Source organism: Equus przewalskii, chromosome 31 (assembly GCF_037783145.1).
Source record: "Equus przewalskii isolate Varuska chromosome 31, EquPr2, whole genome shotgun sequence".
In the NCBI taxonomy this organism is placed as follows: domain Eukaryota; kingdom Metazoa; phylum Chordata; class Mammalia; order Perissodactyla; family Equidae; genus Equus; species Equus przewalskii.
Genome location: NC_091861.1, coordinates 6,115,520 through 6,137,413, shown reverse-complemented (window position 1 = coordinate 6,137,413; position 21,894 = coordinate 6,115,520). Strand labels below are relative to the sequence as shown.

Here is a 21,894-nt window from a genome sequence, read left to right as displayed (position 1 = left end):
CCTAGTTTTAATTCCAAGAGAAAATTAAAACATGGGACCTTACAAAGTTGACACTGAGTAAGATAGCAAATAACCACGTCACCAACAAAGATGATACAGCAGATGAGAACTGTAGCCACAAAAATGTCACTAGTCTGACCACTGACAAAAACCAAGAACAGATCATTAAGGTATAACTGACTGGAGATGATTCTGAGGGTTGTTAAGAGAATGTGGCCTGGATATGTGCCTCTATGATCTAACCTTATCCACGGAAAGAACATGGACCACCTAAAACAGTATGTCACAAGATGTGGACCATTTGCAGCAAAAATCAGCCGGGTACTTGTCAAAATGCTGACTCCTGGGTTTCAGTACCTGAAGCAAAAGTTTTTAAACAAACCTTAAAGTAATATTTCTCCTTTAAAAAGAAAAAGACCTGTTCAAAATAACAAAAACTATTAAATATTTAGGAATAACCTCAAAAAGAAATACATAGGACCATTCTGAAGAAAATATCTAAACTTTACAGACTTAAAAGAATTTTTTTAAAAAATAGAGACATACTACGCCCATGGATTGAAAGACAAAGTATTTTAAAGATGTTGAATTCATGTTCTTTTTATTGGGAATGGTTTGTGTTTCATCATTAAGTATGATGTTGGCTATTGCTTTCTGACATTTATTATGTTAAGAAAGTATTCTATTTCTTAATTTCTAAAAATTTAAAATCAGTAAATGGCATGAATTTTCAAATAATTTGAGATGGACATATAGCTTTTCGCCTTTGATACTCTGATGTGAAGATTATGTAATTTCCTAATAAATGTTGGTCCTGATATATTACTCTTTTAAAATGCCATTGGGTATTTAGTAAAATTTTATGTAGCTATTTTCTTTTATTACTAATTTCATAAGCAAGATTGATTTGTAGCTTCTTTTGGTGTGTGTCCCATCTTTGCTGGGCTTTGGTTTCAGAGTTAACTTTTTAATATAAAATGGAACACTTTCCATCATTTTAAGCTTCTAGAAGAGTTTGTATGGCACTGGAGTTATCTGTTTCAGGCCATTTTCTAAATGGACACCTTTTAATATGTATGATATTAGTAACTTCTATTGTTTCACCATAGTAAATGACTTTTTCCATTCTTAAATTATTGTCTCCACTTTATAAGTAGGGTAAAAAATATGACAAAAAACTTTGTTCAATACTTCCTAGCTTTGCTGGTTAAAAAAATTAAAACCTTAAATTATAATATCTATATAAATTATACTTTATGAGACTGACGTGCTGCCTACCGTGCTAAGGATGCAACTTAAATTATACTTTAAAATGTGTTAATTCCTACACAAAGTAAGTTTGAATTTATATTGAGTGCCCAATTTTTTTTTCCCAGAAATTTTACAGTTGTAACCATAACTAAATTAAGACAATGGATAATTCTTCACTTTAGAACATTTCTAGTACTATGCATGTCTCAAGAAACAATAGTGTCAATAGTATTTTATAACAAATATAGCTGTATTAAAAACATAACGTTTTAACATTATCCATTTATAGTTATGTTTCTTTTCCCAACCAAATCTTAGTTCATCACAATTACAAACATGAAGCCTTTCTATTATTAAATTCAATTATTGCTTATTGATCAATAATTACCATTCATTTTATTTCTGGTATATATTACTCCCAGATCTGCTGGAATGGAGTCAAAGCCACTGCTTCCAACAATATAAACACCTTTTTCTGCAGCTTTCTCATGATACTTCCAATACATCAGCTCCAGAAACTAAAAATTTCAGGACAAAGGATTGAATCAGAGCGATACAGAAACATCTAGACCAATATTAAATGATTTACATTTAAAGATTTTATTTTTTTCTTTTTTCTCCCCAAAGCCCCCCAGAATATAGTTGTATATTCTTAGTTGTGGGTCCTTGTAGTTGTGGCACGTGGGACACCACCTCAGCGTGGCTTGATTAGCGGTGCCATGACCGCGCCCAGGATAAGAACTGACGAAACCCTGGGGAGCCGAAGTGGAGCACGAGAACTTAACCACTCGGCCACGGGGCTGGCAATGATTTACATTTAAAGACAAAGCAATTAAACTTTGAAAATGCTAACCAGTATGGTTCTGTAGTGAAATATTAACTGTCAAAATGTCTTCACCTATTCAGGAAACATTTACTGTATATCTACCACGCGCAAGGTGGTGTGGGCGATATGCTGATCCGACTTAATGACACTATTAATTTTTCAGAATGACTTTTAAACACAAAAGTAATACCTATTATGAAATATTAATATAGAAAAACACAAAGAAAGCAAAAAAAGTTCCCCCAAATCACATTACCCAGATGCACAGCATTACAGCAATCTATCTGTGCACATATATAAATAGGAAGAAAGCGCTCAGAAAGGAGGGGCTGTGAGAGGGGAAGAATGTCTATTCAAATCCTTTGTTTTAGATTTACAGAAAAAACAAGTCGTAGAGAGTTCTCAAATACTCCTCAGTAAGTTTCCCCTATTATCACATCTTTTGCATTAACATTTTTAAAATTAATGAACCAATATTGATATGTTATCATTAACTAAAGTCCATACTTTACTCAGATTTCCTTAGTTTTCACCTAATGTCCTTTTCCTGTTCCAGGATCTCATCCAGGATGCCACACTATTACACTTAGTTGTCATCTCCTTGGGATCCTCTAGGCTGTGACAATTTCTCAGACTTTCCTTGTTTTGGATGATGCTGACAGTTTTCAGGAGCACTCGTGAGGTATTTTGAGGAACGCCCTCTAATGGAACTTCTCTTATGTTTCTCATGACTACACTGGGATTACAGGTTTTGGGGAGGAAGACCACAGTGGTAAAGTGCCATTTCATGACAACATATCAAGAGCACCTACTATCAACGTGACCCATCACTGTTGCTGTTGACCTTGAATACCTGGCTGAGGCAGTGTTCGCCAGGTTTCCCCACTGTAAGGTTCTTCTTTCCTTCCCCTCCCTTCCACACCGCACTCTTCGGAAGGAAGTGACTATGTGCAGCCCACACATAAGGAGCGGGGAGTTATGCTCCCCCTCCTTGAGGGCAGAGTAGCTACATGAATTATTTGGAATTCTTCCGCACAGATCTGTCTCTTCTCATCCCTCTGCCCATTTTTTAATTGGGTTATTTGAATCTGTATTACTGACTTACAAGAGCTCTGTATATTCTAGATCTTTACTAGGTTTTGATATCACTTTTATGGTAGTTTATAAGATAATTTAGAAGCTTTTCAACATCTCTTTGCTCCAGAATATTTGAAATAAGATAGAAATTGGCTTTTGTTTCATTCATGTTTCCTACCTCTTCTTGAATCAATCTTGGTAATTTATACTTTCCTAGTATTTTCCAATGTACGTTATCAGTTGATAAACTCCAAGTACATACTATATTGGCACACTGATGATGGTAATCAGCAGAGACTAGAGGGACCGATGAGGTTCCAGGTTTAACAGAGGTAGTAGAGCTTAGTGCACACGAACGCACCACTGCCTGCAGTCAGACAAACCTCAGCTCAAGTCCTCGTTTTTCTACTTAGGAGTTGCATGACTCTGAGCCAGTTATTTAACCTTCCTAAGCTTCAGTTTCCTTGTCTATGAGATAGGGAAGATGATGATACCTACTTTATAGAGGAATGTTGGAAAAGTTACATTAAATCCTTATTTAGCACACTGTAAACATCCAATAAATGTAAACAGTTAAAATTTTTAGGATGACGGGATTTGACAAGTATTTTTCAGTACTGTTGTGAAAGTGTCTGATTTTAAAAAGGGAATTCATAAGGAAAAAGTTACAAAAACAAGATCCTGAGAATTAGTCATAGCGCATTATTTTAATTAATTCCATTTACAGCATGCAGTAGCTGTAAAAATCAGCACATCCTATACACAAAGGACTTGAAATACATGAGGTTACAGGGAAGAACAAAATTCAAGAAAACTGAAGCAGTACCTTACCATTCTGCTCTCCTTCAAGCCATCGATGGAATACCATCTCCAAACACTAGGAGGAGGGATCAGCTTCTAAAATAAGTCTGCGAAACTGCACTAAATATTTTCCACTTTAACACAAAGTTGTGTTGTCAATTCTGTTCTTTCTTTTTCATTTTACATACCTGAGGTTCTCCACAGATGTCAATACAGCTAGTTCCATTTTCAATACATGCTTTTACTACAGGTTCTCCATAAAATCGATACTGAGGGAATCAAGAAAACAACAGTTTACTCTTACTTAGCAAGCCTAAATGAATGAAATACCATCAGGTTTTGGAAGTACAGTCTTGGTTATTAAGAAATCAAATATTAATAAAGTTGCCTAAAGACAAATTGAGACAACAATGTAAGTACAATGTAACACCTCTCAAGTGTAAATAAAGGCATGACGGAATTAGAGTATGTACTTACCTCTAACTGAAGACAAAATGGGAAGTTTTATAGAAGTGACTCATTTGAGTTGAATTCTGAAGAGAAAGGACATTCCAGGAAAAAGAAATCCAGATAAAGGAAAAAGTATATATAAAGGTGTGAGAAAGGGGGCCATTCAGGATACCTGAAGCGCAGAGGAGTTGAGAGGGGAGTGGGCCAGCTCAGGTAGGACCACTAGCGACATGCTATCGAGACTGAACTCTATCTTTTCGGGATTACTAGGCTCTCCTGGAGGACTTTAAACAGGACAGTGGTGTAAGATTTAGAGCACAGATACATCACTCTGCCTGCGGTTCTGGAAAACAAAACTCGTGACAGCTAAGAAACAATGGAGGACAAAACTAAGGAAGGAGAAGGATATCCTAAGGATGAGATTATGCTAAAAAGGCAGCAATGACTGGACTTCCTGATTAGCTGGACAAGGGCAACAACAGCTAGTGGCACTATTAGCCAAAATAAAAGAAAAACAGGAAGAAGGGAAGGTTTGGAGGGGACAAGTTTAATATAGGACAGGGTAAATATTCTGAGCCTGCACGATTTTGGATATCCCAAATTCGTTGTTGCTCAAACTCAAGGAATTAAAATATAAAATTTAATGTGTAATAGCAAACACATCAGGATCAGTCCTAATTCAAAGGAAGCATGACAAATTTTTCCCTTTGTGAGGGTAGGATAGCGAGAAGCACAAACTCCTCTGCTTTTCTCATTCCTGGCAGCATAAGATGGAGGAAGGAGATCATCTTTTCCTTGTAGCCTTCAAGAAACATGTAAAGGGACACTTAAAACAAAAGACAGGGAAATGCAAGGACCGACCTTTTCAAGTAGTCAGATAGGCTGTCTTCTTTATCTAACTCCACAGCCTCCCCTCCACAGCCCCCTCCCCTTCCTTTTTTTTCCTTTTTCTCCCCAAAGCCTCCCGGTACACAGTTGTGTATTTTTTTTTTTTGGTTGTGGGTCTTTCTAGTTGTGGCATGTGGGATGCCGCGTCAGCATGGCTTGATGAGCAGTGCCATGTCCGCGCCCAGGATTCGAACTGGCGAAACCCAGGGCTGCTGAAGCTGAGCGTGCAAACTTAACCACTCAGCCAAGGGGCCAGAATGCCCCCCTTCTTAAGAAAAGCAAATGACATTGGAATTACAGGACTGAAAAAGCGTATTGAACTTCTAGTTTCTCCTCTGCCATCAATCAACCACAGAAATTTACTGAAGCACTTAACTTCTGAGGCAACATGGTATAAGGGAACAGATCAAGGCAGCAAGATCCACGTTCATGCCCTGAATCCGTCATCTACTGGCTACATGAATTTATTTACAAATCACTCACATGGACTACTACACTAATATAATACACATTTTAAACATAAAATAGGAATAAAGTTGAAATTAAAATAAATATAAGTCAAAGCTCTTTTTCTTTCTGCACCCAATGGACCGTCTTGGGTAATCCTTAAGGTTTACACACATCACCTTTGAAACTCAGAGATTTCTTTGGTCTTTCTCTTGGTTATCTTACCCCAAAGTTTCTCAAGTTGGCCAGCAGTCCACCTGCATTAGAATCACCTGGGTCAACTGTTAAACACGCTGGTTACTCAGTCCCACCGCAAATCCCTCCCAAATCAGGTTTTCTGGGGTGGACTCCAGGAATGTGCATGTTAAAGAAGCCTTACAGTGACTCTTCGGTACATCAGACGTGGAGAGTCTCCCTGGAAAATCTCATCTGCTCTCCTGACTTCACCTATGGCACGAATGCTCATGACTTCCAACCCCATCTGATGTTCCCTGATAAGGTTTCCTCACCTGTGGTTTCTGGTAGAAAGTTCAGGACCAGCAAAAGCACAGGACATGGGGCATGAGTCACACATAAAACTAATCTGACTTTGGCTTCATTTTCCCTCCTTTTATTTTCCCTTTACCCTTATTTCCTCACTTACTTAAAAAAAAAAAATTCCACTATATTGTATGTGTTTCCTATCTTAATTGAAGAATGCCTAGCAGACATCCCAGTTTCAGCAGGTCCAAAATCAACTTCATCATGTTTCTCTCAAAACCAGTTTCTCCTCCTCCACAACCTAGCACAGGAGACAGTACAGCATGATGCTTAGAAGTGCAGGCTCTAGTTCAGACTGCCTGGTCCCCTCCTGACATCTTTTCTGATCTACTCAACTAGGGATGACGGGGACAAAACTGTGGGACCGGCGGAACTGCATGGGTGTCTAGAGCATGCGCTTTTAAAGTCAAGCCCATTGAAATCCAGGCTCTGCACTCACTAGCTGTGTGACCCCGGGCAAGTCACTTTACCTCTCTAAGTTTCTATGTCTTCACCAAATAAATAGATAATAACAGCATCTACTTCACCGGGTTGTAGTGAGGATGAAGGAAGATAATACAAAAAGTTCAGCACAGTGCTGGGTACACAGTGCTCAGTAAATGTTAGTTTTATTCTTTTTTGTTATTAATGGAATCACTCTCCACACAATTCTCCAGTGAGAAATTCGGAATCTCTTTTTGATTCTATCTGTCCTGGAAGTCACCAAAGTTTATCAAATTAGTTCCCTAAAAATACCGCAAATCAGTCCCCTCCCCTCTCCAAGTCCAAATCTTAGTTCACACCCTTGTCACCTCTCATCTAATTTATTACAAATAGTAACTCGTTTCACTGCAGCCAATCTAGCCCCATCTCCAAAGAAATACCAAACTATTATTCTAAAAGAAAAATCTGTCACCTTTGCTTCCATCATATATATACATATATCTCTTAAGATCCTTCACTGGGTCTCCAGTGCCTCTATCATATAGTTCGTATAGTATAAAGTCCAAACCTCTTAGCATGTCACAAAAAGTCCTCAAGAATCATGTCACACTACAGCCCCTTAATCCCCATGTTCCAGCCGTTCTAATTGCTCCATAATCTCCTGAACATGCTGTTTCTTCACACTTGTGTGTTTTTGCTTCTACCACCTACAACATCCTCCGCTCATCCCATGACTCCCTGGCTAACTCCCAACTCCTCCAGGTCAGCCTTCTCCCATAGGTGAACTTCCCATGCCTCAGCTAGTGAGCTACAGCCTTCCAGCTATTCGGCTTCTCTAGAAGTATTAGAAAGCTGCAGTAAAGCATTAAGGAGCTTTTAAAAATAGTAACAGCTCCTTTTGGAAAGACCATGCATTTTTTTATTCACCATAATCCCCCCATTCCTTATGCTGTGTTCTGTCACACCAGGCCCACTTCCCCCTTGGGTAATCTGAGGCTGAGACTTCTGCACTAACATCCTTATATTATGATGTTTTAATTTTTCTCTATTTAGTATCCTTGTGCTTTTACGAGATAAATGGACAGAGTCAGAGTAGCAATCTTTGATCTCGGAGGAGACATTTCTCCCCAGTGAACCAAATTAGCTTATAGGTCAAAATTGCAATCCTGCTCTCGATGTTCCACGTTCTAACCCAGCGGTCTCCCAAGTAGGTGTTCTTACCTCCAGGGGTACATAAAACAACCCAGAGTGTGGAAGTAAACATTAACTTTTATTCCTCCTAATTTTTTATAGGAAACGCAAAGAAAAAAATGAAGTTTCATTAATAGTTAATATACGGATTGACTACAGCATGTTTCCTGGGCCACGTCAAGTGGTCATGTGTTGCAGGATACAAAGGGCATCCTGAGGGCAGGTGGGAGAGTTCCACAGCACAGAGGGGGCCACCCCCAGGCATTCAGTCACTTTTAGTAGATTTCGACTAATGCTCCTTCACACACAGCTGAATAATTTTACAGGTATCATTTGGTTCAACGAAATAAACCCTCACAAAATAGACAAGTAGGTCAAAGAAATACCTGCAAGGAAATAAGTTACGATCCCAAACTGGCAAAGCTGACACTTCCACGCCTGGGAGCATAATTCTGTTACCTATATTACAAAGTGAAAAGTGACAATCCAAGTAGAGCTCAGGGAGGAGCAGGTTTTGGTGGCAGAAACCTAGAGACTGAACTACCGAAGTGGAAACATCAGAAGAAGGTAGTTCGATCCACCAGCCTGGAGTTTAGGGGGAGGTCCTCACTGGAAGTGAATTAACGCAAAACTCCCCAGCATATGGATGGTATTTAAAGCTATGGCTCTCCGACCTTTTTGACTACAGCCCATGCTAAGAAATTCACTTCACAGGGCAGCTCCACATACGAATATATCCAACTGAAACAAAATTTCATGAACAGTACTTACATGTGTTATGTGTAATTCACCCTATTTTCTATTCTAATCTGTCTGATTTTTCCTTTTTAATGCTGAGTCTCAATCCATGAAATTGATTTCATACTGTTTAAAAAATACTGACCCACTTAGTTTCTGTCTGAGATGATGAAAGTTCTGGAAATGAGATGGTGATGGTTATACAACATTGTCAACGTACTTAATGCCATTAAAGTATACACTTAAAAATGGTGAAAATGGTAAATTTTATGTTATGCATACTTTACCACAATAATAATAATAATTAATAATAATAATAAACTAGCCCAGAGAACGTAAACAGAGAAGAGTTTCTAAGGCCTGAGCTCTGAGGCCTCTGGCATTTATAGGAGGATAAAAAGATCCAACAGAAGAGATTGAGACAAAGCCAGTGGAGAGGAACCCCAGGAGAGGGTAAGCACCCAGAAGCCAGATGAGGAATGGAAAAAGTGATCAACTGGAACAAATGCTGAGAGGTTTATTAAGATGAGGACTGAGGCCTGGATCTGACAGGAAGGGGAGCATGGCAGAGTAGCTTCATGGAAGCAGTGAGGATAAAAGACAACAGGAGTAGTTTAAGATAGAGTAGGAGGTGAGGAAGTGGAGATGGTAAGTAAAGAGAACTCTTGCAAGGAGTTCTGCTAAAAAAGGGCACAGAAGAATGGTGTAGTTGAAAGAGTATGTGGAATTAAGGGAAGTTATTTTTTTTTTTAAGATGGGAGATATAATCACATATTTGTATGTTGACAGAAATAAGCCAATAAAGAGAAAAATTTGATGATGATAGGAACACATAACTGTAAACATAAAGTCTTGGAACATTGCTCCCAACACGAGCTGGGGCAGTTTTCCTCATAGCAAGAGGTCAGAGTCAGGCTAATGCAGGTAGGTAGGCAGGCAGATCTCGGCGGTGTGGGAATGAAGAAATTTTTTTTTTTTTTTGCTTTTTTCCTCCCCAAATCCCCCTCAGTTGTATAGTTGTAGGTCCTTCTAGTTGTGGCTGAAATTCTCTTCTGAAAACTTTTGTTTTCATAGTAGAAAAAAATAAAAAAATAAAAGAAATAAAATTACCCGATAAGAGTGAAGAAAAAGATGAAATGCTAAAAGTATGAGGAAAAAGAAGTTGTAAAGCTGCTGCCTCAGCAGGAGAGACAATAGCGTAGGGAAATGGAGGAGAACTGCTGGAGGTGCTGAGGCCTCACACGATGTTTGTAACCACATATTTAAAATGGGACCAGTCAGCATGAGGATGCATTTTTCTCCAGACACACTGGATCACTCACGTTCAGGTGAAGAGTAGGCAGAAAGCTGGAATAACCAAGCTTGGGGTTTCTCAAAGTACTGGGGAGGGAAGGGCAAGGCAGCCGGCTGAGGATGCACATGAGAGCAATTCAAGCAAGGAACCATGGATTCTAAGCTAGTTCAGAATGAGATAAATCTAAATAAGGAACAATTTAAAAATACTTTTACTTGGTAACAATCAAAAAACCTTTCTGCTTTCATTTAAAAAAAATTATCAACAATTTTCCAGATGCTTAGTTTTCAAATGTTTTGCCAATTGTGATGGCTTCCTCAGATCAGTAAATGTCACCAACACCCACCCTGTTATACAGGCCAAAAGCGTCCCTTTCATATCCAGTACGATAGGAGAAGCCAGTGGTTCTCCTCTCAAAATATGCTCTGAACCCAGCCACTTCTCACCTCCTCCACCACTCCCACCCTGTGCTCGCCCTGCTGGCATCATTCCACTATTGGTCCCCTCCCATCTATTTTTCCTCTCAGAAGACAAAGAATTTCAAAACTGTAAGTCAGATCATGCCCTTGCTTCCAACCATTCAATGACTCTCATATTTAGAAGAAAATCCAGACGCTGACCTTGACCTAGCTCCGAGGTACCTTGCCAGTCCAACTTCCCACTCTCTGCCCCGCTCACAGCCCAGCCCCACTGGCTCGCTCACATGCCTCAGTCTTGCAAAACACATGCTCATCGCAGGACCTTTGTATCTGCTCTTCCCTGGAACACTCTTTTCCTCAAATATTCACAGAGTTTACAACTTCACTTCATTCAGTCTCTATGCAAATGTCAACTCATCACAGAGACCTTCCCTGACCGTCTATCTAAGAGAGATTAATATGCCAATCTCATTATCTCCTTACCCTGCTCTATTTTTCTTCAAAGCACTGATCACTACCTACTATTCTAACCTTATTTTCCTCTCTCTCCCACTGAACTATAAGCTTCACGAGGGATTTTCTGTTTTGTTCACCATTATGTCCCAGGTACCTAGACTAGTACAGTTTACATATAATAAATATTAAATAAACCAATGAATTCTTTTTAAATCTCTATTTCTGTACATGTCTTTAACATATATATTTATACAGTAAATAGGAATATGATTTATAAAAAAAAAACTATATATTTTTTTAAAAGGTTGGCAATTATATCTGTAAGCAATAAACAAACCAGCACACAGTCCCTGAGTGTGGCATCACAGACAGCCTGTCACCCTCTCTCTCAGGAGACTTTGGTATCCATTTGTTCCTTACAAGCAAAAACTCCCCATATGAGGTTAAGGGCCTGAACCAGCTCTTCTGTCCCCTGCCCTTATGTCCCTCTGGAATATAAAATACCAGATTCTGCTGGAAATGAATAGATTGCTTGTTTTGATACAAAGAAGGGCTGATTACTTACTGGGCCTACACAATTGAGGACAACGGCTGCCTGTTTAGCCATTTCATCAAGTGAGGCTGGATTAGTGATATCACAAATTATTGTTCCAACTTCAGATGGCAGCGTCGGTCTTCCTAAAATAAGAAATAAATGGTTTTAAGTAAATCCTGATACAGTATTAGATTTTTCAGATCTTTTTTTAATAGTAATCAGTGATGGCATACTTACTAAATATACTGAAAGCTAATTCTCCCTCTCAAATAAAAGATAAAACTATTTTTAACCAGGTAATAAAAAAAGGAAAAGGCTATGAGGAAAATGGGGTTCATATTATGGGTTACTAAAAAACATTACTAACCTTAAAAAAAAAAAACCTAACATAAGCAATGTGTAAATGACAACCCTGTGTAAAATGATAATTTCACAATCGTTTAAATACTGAGTAGATGATTATCCTGAGTTCCTCTGCGAAGTATTACAAAAATAATTTCTCAACTATTAACAATTACATATGAGAAAATTATGAGGGCAGAAGGAAGTTAACATCAACATAATAAGAACAAAAGAGGACTCCGAAGTGAAAAGCACAGTCTAGAAAAGAACACTGAAGCTCATAATAAGGAAATAATTGGAATTAACCGAATAACACCGGTTTTGATGGGTCAAGGTGTACTCCTCGCAGCAAGTTGATCTGGGCATTACAAGCGGTAGGGCATTACAAAAACTAGGCTACACCTGTACAGCCTTGCTGAGCAGGGGAAAGAAATGGAGGAATTATATTTTCATAGTGAAATTATTTCTTTTGGAAAAGTAAAGAAAGAGCAAAAAGCTCTCTGGTCAAGATTCTGTGTGTTGGTAGTGGCAGCAGGAAGAACTGTAGGAGAGTCCAACCCACATGGTATCTTCTATACATAACCACAAACAAAACGGATTCTATACTCCCGCCATAGGCAGGGCTCTGGGTGGAATCATGAGGAAGAGAGAGATGAGGATTCAGCAGAGGACTGAACCAGAACGCTAGCAGGTGCTATCTGTCTGCACGAGAGGCGAGTAGGGTGGAAAACCTGTAGCCAAATTTAAAGGCTACTGAGTCCTAAATTAGATGCCTCCCCTCGACCACGAGGGTAGGGTCCGTGTGTGTGTTTCTCTCTCCCATATCCGTATCCCCAGCACTTAGAACAGGACCTGGCATAGAAAAGACCACTCAATAAAAATACGTTGAAGGAACGCTGAAAGAGTAAGCAAACGCTCAAACCAGAAATACAAATTTGGGATAAAGAGCAAGGCTGCTGGACGGTTCCCACAATCAAAAAAATGAAAGCCACAACCCCCTTATCAGTAAAACTCGGGCTTTCCCTCCCCCCTCCAGAACACAAGACGGAGGGAGAGGACGAACAATCTTGAAGCAACCATGCTCCACTGTTCTATCGATCTGTTTTATAAACCTGTTTTATCTATTTTTCTATCAAATATCAAGAAACCTCCCGCCCCACCGGCTACCCCTGCTCTCGAGTGGGACAGGAGAGGAAAAGCCGAATGAACGCCTTGACTGTCTCGCCAGTGGGACCCCCCCAAGCCAAAGGAGAAATTCAAAAGAGCGGAAACCAATTTTAACAGTTTTCTTAAATTTAGGGGGTAGAAGAAAGCCTTGACTCTCTCCGAAGCACCCTCTCTCCGCCCGCCGTCAGCCGGGCTCGGGTGCCGCCGGGGGAGGACCGCGGCCCGCGGCGAGGGCCCCGGCGCCGTGCCACCCGCCCCTTTACCCAGCCTCAGGGCAGCCCGCTCCAGCACGCGCTGCAGCTTCTCCCGGCAACGGCCCGCCACGGCCCAGGGCAGGCGGGAGCTCCGCCCCGGGGACACCTGCTCCCGGGCCACCTCCTCGGTCACGAACTGGCCGGTGAAGCCAGACGCGCCCAACACCACCAGCTGGAAAGGCCGCGGCTGGGTCTCCATGACGAGCCCACAGCGAGCGGAGGCCCCGGGCAGGCGGAGCGCACTGCGCCTGCGCCTCAGACAGCGACCCAAGTACCGGGCGCAGCAACCGCCCCTGACGCTACCGCCGGCGTCGGGGCCAGCTGCGCGCCGCGCTCCCGAGGCCCGCGCGCCACCGCGCCAGGGCCCCGCCCCCGCCGTGCAAGGGCCCCGCCCCAGTCCCCGCCGCACCGCGCCCCCTCCCACGCCTCCCCGCACCGCGCCTCCCCTCGGAGGCTTCGGCCTGGCAGCGTGGGTGGCCGGTTCTAGCGGCGGGACCGCGGCGGGTGCTGACGGGAGCCCGCGGGTGCTGACGGGAGCCCACGGGTGCGCAGCCTCCGCGCTGGCGTCGGTCCCGCACAGCTCTGACCGCCTGAGACGCAGCATCCTCTTGCCCTCCCTGAGGCTGGAGGCGGTGGCTGCGGCTGATTATCCCTGTTCCACCCACAAATAAATTCCGGGAAAACCTGCTGATGACTGGAGGGGACTGCCTGATGTGGCTCAAGGCTGCCCTAGGGAGAGAAGCCCAAGGGGTCCTGGTCTACATGCTCATCTATGTGACCCAATTCATATCTAAAGTTGTATGACGACACAATAACCACACCCCACCTGCACTGATACCATTCAATGACCGTTCACATCATCTTTCCTTTGTCTAGTAAAAATTTCAGGTACATATGCCTTATAAACTTAGCCCTAACCCTCAACACATTGCAGCTCTTCACTGCCCTTGGGTCCTGTCCCCATGCTATTCTCTGAATAAAAGGAGCACTACTACCACACCTTGAGAGTCCAAGAAATCTTTCTTTCGACTCCTCAGCCTGCTTAACCTGCATCATGCCGATGGCCAAGAACTCCTTTTGCTTTTGAAGCCCTTCTTGGCCAAGTGATGTCTGTGAAGCCGGGTGGATGTGGAGCGTGAACACGGGCTCTGGGGTCCCCACAAACCACCTTGTCGTCCTGTGCTGCCAGCCCCTGACTCCACCGCCTGGCGCCCGTCACCTCCAGGACCCCCTCCTGGTTGATGACATGGTTGTTCATGTTGAAGCTCCATGTGTTACCGAACCTAAAGTGAGTTCGCTCACCCGTTGTGCAGCAAGCCAATCTCCGACACTGGGTGTGGTGGAAGAAAGTAGGAATTTTATTTTTGTACAGCTCTGAGCAAGGAGAGAGGGCAGCTAATGCTCAAATCCCAAACTCCCCGAAAAGCTAAAAGGAAGGGTTTTTATTTGGGGCTTTAGGTAGGGGAGGGAGAGCATATGGCCTTGCTGGTCAGCAGCTTTCCCATCAGCCCGTATCTCTTTGTGGGAGGAGATAGTCCGGGTGCTTGTCCTTGATGGTGTCCGTCTCCATGGAGGATAGCGGATTCTGGAGCCAGGAAGCCAGAGAGTAAGCAGGGAATTGGTGTTTTGGTTTTAACCCCATATATGCTGGGTTTAATGTGGGGAAATTGATATCAGGGTCGATATCACACGGTAAATAACCCCTAGGGCTGTGCTGCAGTTTGAGCAGCGGGGTAGTGAATGGTGATTCAGGAAATCCTTAAAATACAAAAGATATCGGAAGTTTCTTCAGCAGTGTTATTCATATAGTCAAAAACATTTTAATATAATTGAATAAGTAAATAGGAAAATGGGGAGAAGAGACAACTCTCCCAGCACAGAGGAATTCCAAATGATTGGTGTAGTTACTACCTCCTCTGGGAGAGGAGCTTACCTCCCTCGCCTTTGAATATAGATTTTGCTTAGTGACTTGCTTGCAAGGAGTAGAATATGGAAAGAGGGGACAGGGGGATCGCTTCACAGCGGGGAAACCTGGTAAACACCACTCCGCCAGCTGGTCAAGGTTATCATCATCAGTGGTAAGTCATGTTGATAGTATGTATCCTTGATAGATGTCTTTAAGAATGACACTTCATCTCTGGGCTTTTCCTCCCAAAAACCCATGACCTCAGTTTAACCATGGTGAATATTCCACAAAATACCTGACCAGTACTCCTCAGAATTGTCAAGGTCATTGAAAACAAGGACTGTCTAAGAAACTGTCACAGACCAGAGGAAGCTAGGATGACTAAGTCTAATGCGGTATCCTTAAACAGAAAAAGGACATCAGAGAAAAGCTAGTGAAATCTGAATAACGTGTGGAGTTTAGTTAATGACGATGCACCAGTATTGGCTTCCTAGTCGTGGCAAATGTTCCGAAGTAGTGTAAGATGTTAACAAAGGGAAAACTGGGGAGGGGTATAAGGGAATGCTCTGTACTATCTTTTCAACTTTTCTATAAACCTAAAACTAGTCTAAAATAAATGATGTATTTTAATAACCATTTCCATGCATGTGTATCAGATGCATGTAAATATGTCGTCTGGTTTAACGCTGTTCAGGGAGCATTTCCAGGGAGCCTAACCCATGTCAAGCCCTAAAATAGGTCCTGGGAATACAGTGATTCCTTAATTGGGAGGTAGACAGTTTAATTGCAGTATATGGGGCAGAGGAGAAGAGGAGCCATCTCTGGGGCAGAAGAAACACTTGTCCTAGGTTACCTGTTGCCCAAAACTGTGCTAGGGACCCTTCGATGTGCAGTAATGGGTACAGTTCACTGAAAAGGGAGTCTTCAAGAGGAACTTGGCCTTGAGTTCAATTAGTAGGGCTTAGATATAGAACGACTGAGAGAGGGACAGGTATTCATTTATTCACCAAATAAGCATTTATTGGGTGTGTCATTTGTACCTGGTACATAAACCAGGGCCAGATTTTTTTTTTTTTTAAAGATTGGTGCCTGAGCTAACATCTGTTGCCAATCTTCTTTTTCTTCTTCTTCTTCTTCTTCTCCTCCTCAAAGCCCCCAGTACATAGTTGTATATTCTAGTTTTAGGTCCTTCTAGTTGTGGCATGTGGGACGCTGCCTCAGCATGGCCTGATGAGCGGTGCTAGGTCCACGCCCACGATCCAAACCTGTGAAGCCCTGGGCTGCTGAAGTGGAGCGCGTGAACTTGACTGCTCCGCCACGGGGCCAGCCCCCAGATTTTGAAGTAAAGTTGTATTCTACTAAACACCAAGAAATCACTTGATAAGATGCAACATCCACTCCTGATTTTGTTAACTCTTGTTAAAATAGGAATAGATGGGTGCTTTTTCAAATTATGAAATATATTAGTCATACAAAAAAGCCAAAAACAGATATATTCCCACTACACACACTTCTTAAGAAAAATATTCCAGAGAGTGAGGCTTCTGGGCACCCATTCCTGAACACATTCCCTATCCTATCCCCAAGGTGGCCACTTGCCTAAATTTGGTGTTTATCACTCCTGTTTCTCTCTATTTCTGCTATCTATGGATTTCTAAACATTATAGTATTGCCTGTTTGACTTTTTTTATAAGTGCTAATCCTTGTGCATGACCTTCTTATTTGATCATGATGTCTTCAGCTTGTTCTCAAATGGTTCAGAACAAAAAATAATGTGTGGTATACTTGTGCAGAGGGACCTAGTAACACATGCAATGATATGATGCTGTTGGACAATTTTTGTACAATACAATACAAGGTCTGCTATAGTGAAATTCTTAGACATGTCTCCTTGAGCACATGTGCAAGAGTATATCCTAATATACATCCATCAATGAAAATGGTTAGTCCTAGAATATGTACATTTGGGAGGTTATCAAATTGTTCTCCAAAGCAAATGCAGTAATTTACACTCTCGGCAGGATATGAGAATTCTCTGCTGCTCCACATCCTTGCCCACACTTGGTTTTGTGAAACTTTTAATTTTTGTCCATCTGGTGGGTATACAATGGTAGCTGCTCACGTATTAATCAATACTTTAAGTATTTAAGTATTCAAGTAACAATTCTTGAGTACCTACTATATTCAAGGCAGTAGGAATAAAATATAGGAGATATTGCAATAAACAAACCAAAGCCCTGCTCTCATGAAATTTACATTCTACTACAGTAGACAATCAACAAATAACCATCTGACAGATATGCACTAGTTTGCAAAAATATTTATGCAAGGATGCTCATTGCAGCATTGTTTGTAATTACAAAGACTAGAAACAAATGAAATGTCCTTCGTCAGAGGATGTGTTAAAGTGTAGCTTCATATCCACTCAATAGAAACTATGCTGTTAAAAAGAATGAGGTAATTCTATGAGTAGTGACACAGAAAATTGTCCAAGATATACTGTAAGTGAAAAGTACAAGCTTCCTAACAATATGAGAGCACAAATAGTTTATTGAAGATGAAAAAGATGTGTGTATATGCATACAGAATGGGACAAATCTTAATAAGATGATGAATCTTAATGAAACAATAGCTGTAAAATGCTTAGAAACAAGCCCTACACAGAGCTGGGAGTAGTAGTAATAATGATTATTAGTGGGAAGTGGGTTTGTATGAATTATGCAAGAGGAAAGGGACTTGTAGTTCTTACCTTTCTAAACTCTTTGAACTTTTGGTTTTTTAAAGTATGTGTTACTTTTATAATCATACTTTTTAAAAAGGAGCAGGTGCTGGCTTTGCGGAAGGGGCTGAGGAGCAGCTCCGGGAATCACCCTTCATCGTCCGCAGTCCTGCCACTGAGGCCAGGTTCCTGTTGCCACCAGGGCATGTTTTTTGGCCCATTGTAACACACAACAATATGAATGAATCTCACAAACACTAATTTGAGCAAAGAAAGGGTGTATCTGTATGATTCCATTTATTTAAATTTCATAAACAGGCAAAACCAATCTATGATGACAGGAGTCTTGAAAGGATTTGCTTTTGGGTCAAACAGTCCAAAGTCTCAGGCTCTTCTTGAAGTAATCCTCCATCTGAAGGATTTCCAAGGAATTCTTTCTCTCCAGGGGCCAGCATAGAGGTTCATCTCAGCTCTAAGGGTAGCACCAAGGAGAAGGAAAGACCCCTCTTCCTAGAGAGAAGACAAGGTTGACTTGTAGAAAAGTCTGCTGGCCACCATTTTCTGCTCACTACGAAGTTGGAGACCTGGCCTTCTGAGGCTCCTGGGTGAAGGGTATAACTGGAGGCTGGAGAGGAGAAAGGAATGCCTGGAACATCAGCTGTGAATGTTTGCCAGCCAACAAAGACTTTCTCCTTGATCAAACTCTAGCCAGGCTCCCCTGAGCCCTCTTCTCAACCTTGGCCTAAAAGACGTGAACAAACACCAATGTAGCTTGTAACAGCTCAAGGCCACATCCCTAGGATGACACTAGGCTCCCTTAAACCGCTTGCCTAAGAAAACTCAAGCCTGCCAAAATAATTTACTGTTTGTTCCAGCCAACACCTGCAGATAGGGTCCCTGCGTTCCAGCCTCCGTGGAAGGGTAGGAGCCTAACCACTTAGCAAATCCAGGTGGGTTTCACATGAACCAACCCCCTTTCCCACTTTTTGTAATTGTTCACTTCCCTGACTCTACTGAACCCCTGCTCACCCCACTCCCTGTTCCCTCAGTCTCCCTTTAAAATGTCCACCCCCCTCACCTCTGTTCCATTCAGTTCACACTGGACTCTTTTTCCCTACTGCTATAATATATTACTGATTAAAATCTGTCCTGACCACTTTAACTAGTAGACACTAGTTTATCTTTGACATAGTAAATCAGAAAGAGATAAAGGAACATCGAGGTAGTTCTCAGGGTTTCAAGCTAAAAGAAAGAAGAGAACTACACTTGCAATGTGTCATTTGGGCTGCAGCCCTCTGGGGTCCGGTAGGCAGAAAGCAGATGTGGGTATGACCCAGCCTTAGGAAATGATACGGCCGCTATGGCTATATGTGAGGGGAAGAAGTAAGGGGGAGTCACTTAAAACTTTGGGTTTTTTGGTGAAGAAGATTAGCCCTGAACTAACATCTGTTGCCAATCCTCTTCTTTTTGCTTGAGGAAGATTGTTGCTGAGCTAAAATGTGTGCCAATCTTCCTCTATTTTATGTGGGATGCCACCACAGCTTCACGAGCGGTGCTGGGTCCGTGCCCGGGATCCGAACCTGCAAACCCTGGGCCCCTGAAGCTGAGCGCGGGAACTTAATCACTACACCACCGGGCTGGCCCCTTAAAAGTTTTTTTGATTGCCACAATTTGATCTTTAGTGGATAATGCCTCTAAATATAAACAGAAAGCAGAGGAAGCAGCTAATACAGGTCAGCAATTCCCTCACGTGCTACCACCTTTTAGAACACGTTGTGGTCTTAGGATACTGAAAGTTGCAGAATAGTGCAACACGGGCCCATCTCCCAATACCCAGAATTTCTACCATCCTCTGTCCTTCAGGCTGAAATGACTCCGTGAAAAGGAATTAGTCTGGGGTGATCTTTTAGGGAAGCAAGAGAAACTAAGTCTTTTTGGTCAATTAGGGTAGGTATTTCTATCTCTTTTTCCTTCTCTTCCCTTTTATGTGTCATTTTCTCCTTTTCTCTACTATTAAATTAAAAATCTGTTAATTAAAAGCTCTCTGTGCAAACCTCAGAAATCTATGATTTATTTATTTTTTTTTATTTTATTTTTTCCCTTTTTCTCCCCAAAGCCCCTCAGTACATGGTTGTATATTCTTCGTTGTGGGTCTCTCTAGTTGTGGCATGTGGGACGCTGCCTTAGTGTGGCTTGATGAGCGGTGCCATGCCCGCACCCAGGATTCGAACCAACGAAACACTGGGCCGCCTGCAGCGGAGCGCGCGAACCTAACCACTCGGCCACGGGGCCAGCCCCCTGAAATCTATGATTTATTATTTGTAACGTTTTTATTTTTAGTAAATGAGGTATCCAATGGTGCAAGAAGGCCATTCATACTGACTCATGAGAGCCGATTGTTAAATTTGCAGGCGTTTTGTGAGCCAGTTGAAGTCACACTGGAAACATGAAATCAGCTGTGGTTGGGAGTATTTACACCACAGAAACTGGCAAACGTTACAAATCAGGATCTTTGCCTCAGAGAGCCCATTGTTAAATATTCACCAGCACAGCACTAGAGGCATTGGAAAGAAAAAGGATCAAGAATTTTGTGGAAAGCAAGAGAAATTTGCAAAAAGCTCTTTTAAAAAATTTAAAATTAGTTTAATAGAGAAAGAAGTCTCTGTTTTCCTGACTCTGTCAACGATTCACTTTGGTATAGACAAATTATTTAACCTCTGGTTTCTTGGTTTCCTTTTGGGTAAAAAGATAATAGGGCCTGATGACAAGCCCCTGTTTTATAAGAATCTAACAAAGCATGCACATCTTTAAGCAGTAATAATTTTCACTTGTGAAATTCATGTCCATCATCATACCAGTGGTATGAACTGGTCAGGTAACACCATCCTCAAACAACGACCTGAGGGATTGGTGGTCTTTCCCAATCTACCTATTTCTAAATTTAAAAACAAAGGGTTACAAAGACATGATCCTATGAACTGATGTATAATATCTTAATTTTCCAATATGCACAAAAACAATAATCCTTCGGAAAGGTTCTATTCATGCCAGTATCTTAGGATACTGAAAGTTGCAGAATAATGGGGAACTTCTCAGGATGGGCATGCGTCATGCTGCTTCAGTGGATGTACTTACAGACCAGTGATTCTTAAACTTTCACAAATTGCTGGGCTGGGATCTGAGAATCTGCATTTCTAACAAGTTCGCAGGTAATGCTGATGCTGATGCTCCAAGATGACACTTTGAGAACCACTCTTAAAAGAGATTTCTTCAAGAGAAAAACTAGAGGGAACGAGGATGAGACACTGTACGTTTGGTGGGTATCGTCGGCACGCACCAGAACTCCTTATCTGAAAGTGCTAAATGACGTCAACACAACCATCATTCGCTGAGCATCTGCTAGGCACAAGCTGGGTGGTGGGTATGTTAAAAATATCAACGAGCCCTGCCTTCTCCCTCTCATTACCCCTATGCACTTGACAAGGGAATCTAGAATGTTATAAGAGCCCTATGGGATGTGCACCACACTCCAGGATCTGGCCCCCGTGTACGATGCCTGCTCTCTGTCCTAGCCCGACTTCATCATTTAATAATATTAAAATGCCTGCAGTTCCCCAAGCTCACAATATTATTTCGCGTCTTCATGATTATGCCCGTATTCTTCCTCCTGAGCAAAAGGCCCTTACTATCTCTTCTTGCCTCAATAAATCTGACCTCAAAACTTAATTCAGGCTTCCTGAAACCACCAGGTTGGAACACCCCAGATGCCCCACAACACCCTAGATACACCTTTCTCCATATGATTAGACAAGAGCATCTTTCCCACACTCTTAAGGTTCCATACGGAGGGAGTTGCCCCAGGGTGATGCTCCTGGACTCCCTTCCCACCTCTCCCCCAGCAGAGGAGGAAAGTTTACCTGCTTGGTAAGTCTGGAGAAGGAACAGGGTGTTTCCCCTCTCTTTTCAGACCCTGGTGTGCAGCGTTTGTCTGCTCTGCTCTCTGCCATGTCCAATCATGTCGGTGCCTGGATGGCAGCGCCTAACTCAGGGGTGAAGGATTAGGAAGCCCACCACGGCCACACATCCCCCTTCATCAGCTCATTATTGATCTCCATCTGTCTGACTCCATCCCTTATCTCTACATGAGGTCCCACGTGGGGCTGGGGAGAG

The 21,894-nt window shown here is 42.0% G+C and overlaps 1 protein-coding gene across 4 annotated transcripts in view; it reads right to left on the bottom strand.

Moving 5' to 3' along the window:
• Window positions 1-13,859, bottom strand: part of SCCPDH (saccharopine dehydrogenase (putative)) — a 39,020-nt gene extending 25,161 nt beyond the window's left edge. Inside the window, exons 1-4 of one of the 4 annotated variants that reach the window (XM_070602618.1) lie at window positions 13,541-13,859; window positions 11,367-11,479; window positions 4,144-4,224; window positions 1,640-1,769 (exon numbers count right to left, since the gene is read on the bottom strand). In XM_070602618.1, the coding sequence (XP_070458719.1) occupies window positions 1,640-1,769; window positions 4,144-4,224; window positions 11,367-11,479; window positions 13,541-13,703 (487 nt within the window). In that variant the 5' untranslated portion in view covers window positions 13,704-13,859. Of the gene's footprint in view, window positions 1-1,639; window positions 1,770-4,143; window positions 4,225-11,366; window positions 11,480-13,108 lie in introns of all 4 variants that reach the window. The other 3 variants (XM_070602621.1, XM_070602617.1, XM_070602620.1) reach the window with 3 other exon arrangements.
• Window positions 13,860-21,894: the final 8,035 nt, after the last annotated feature.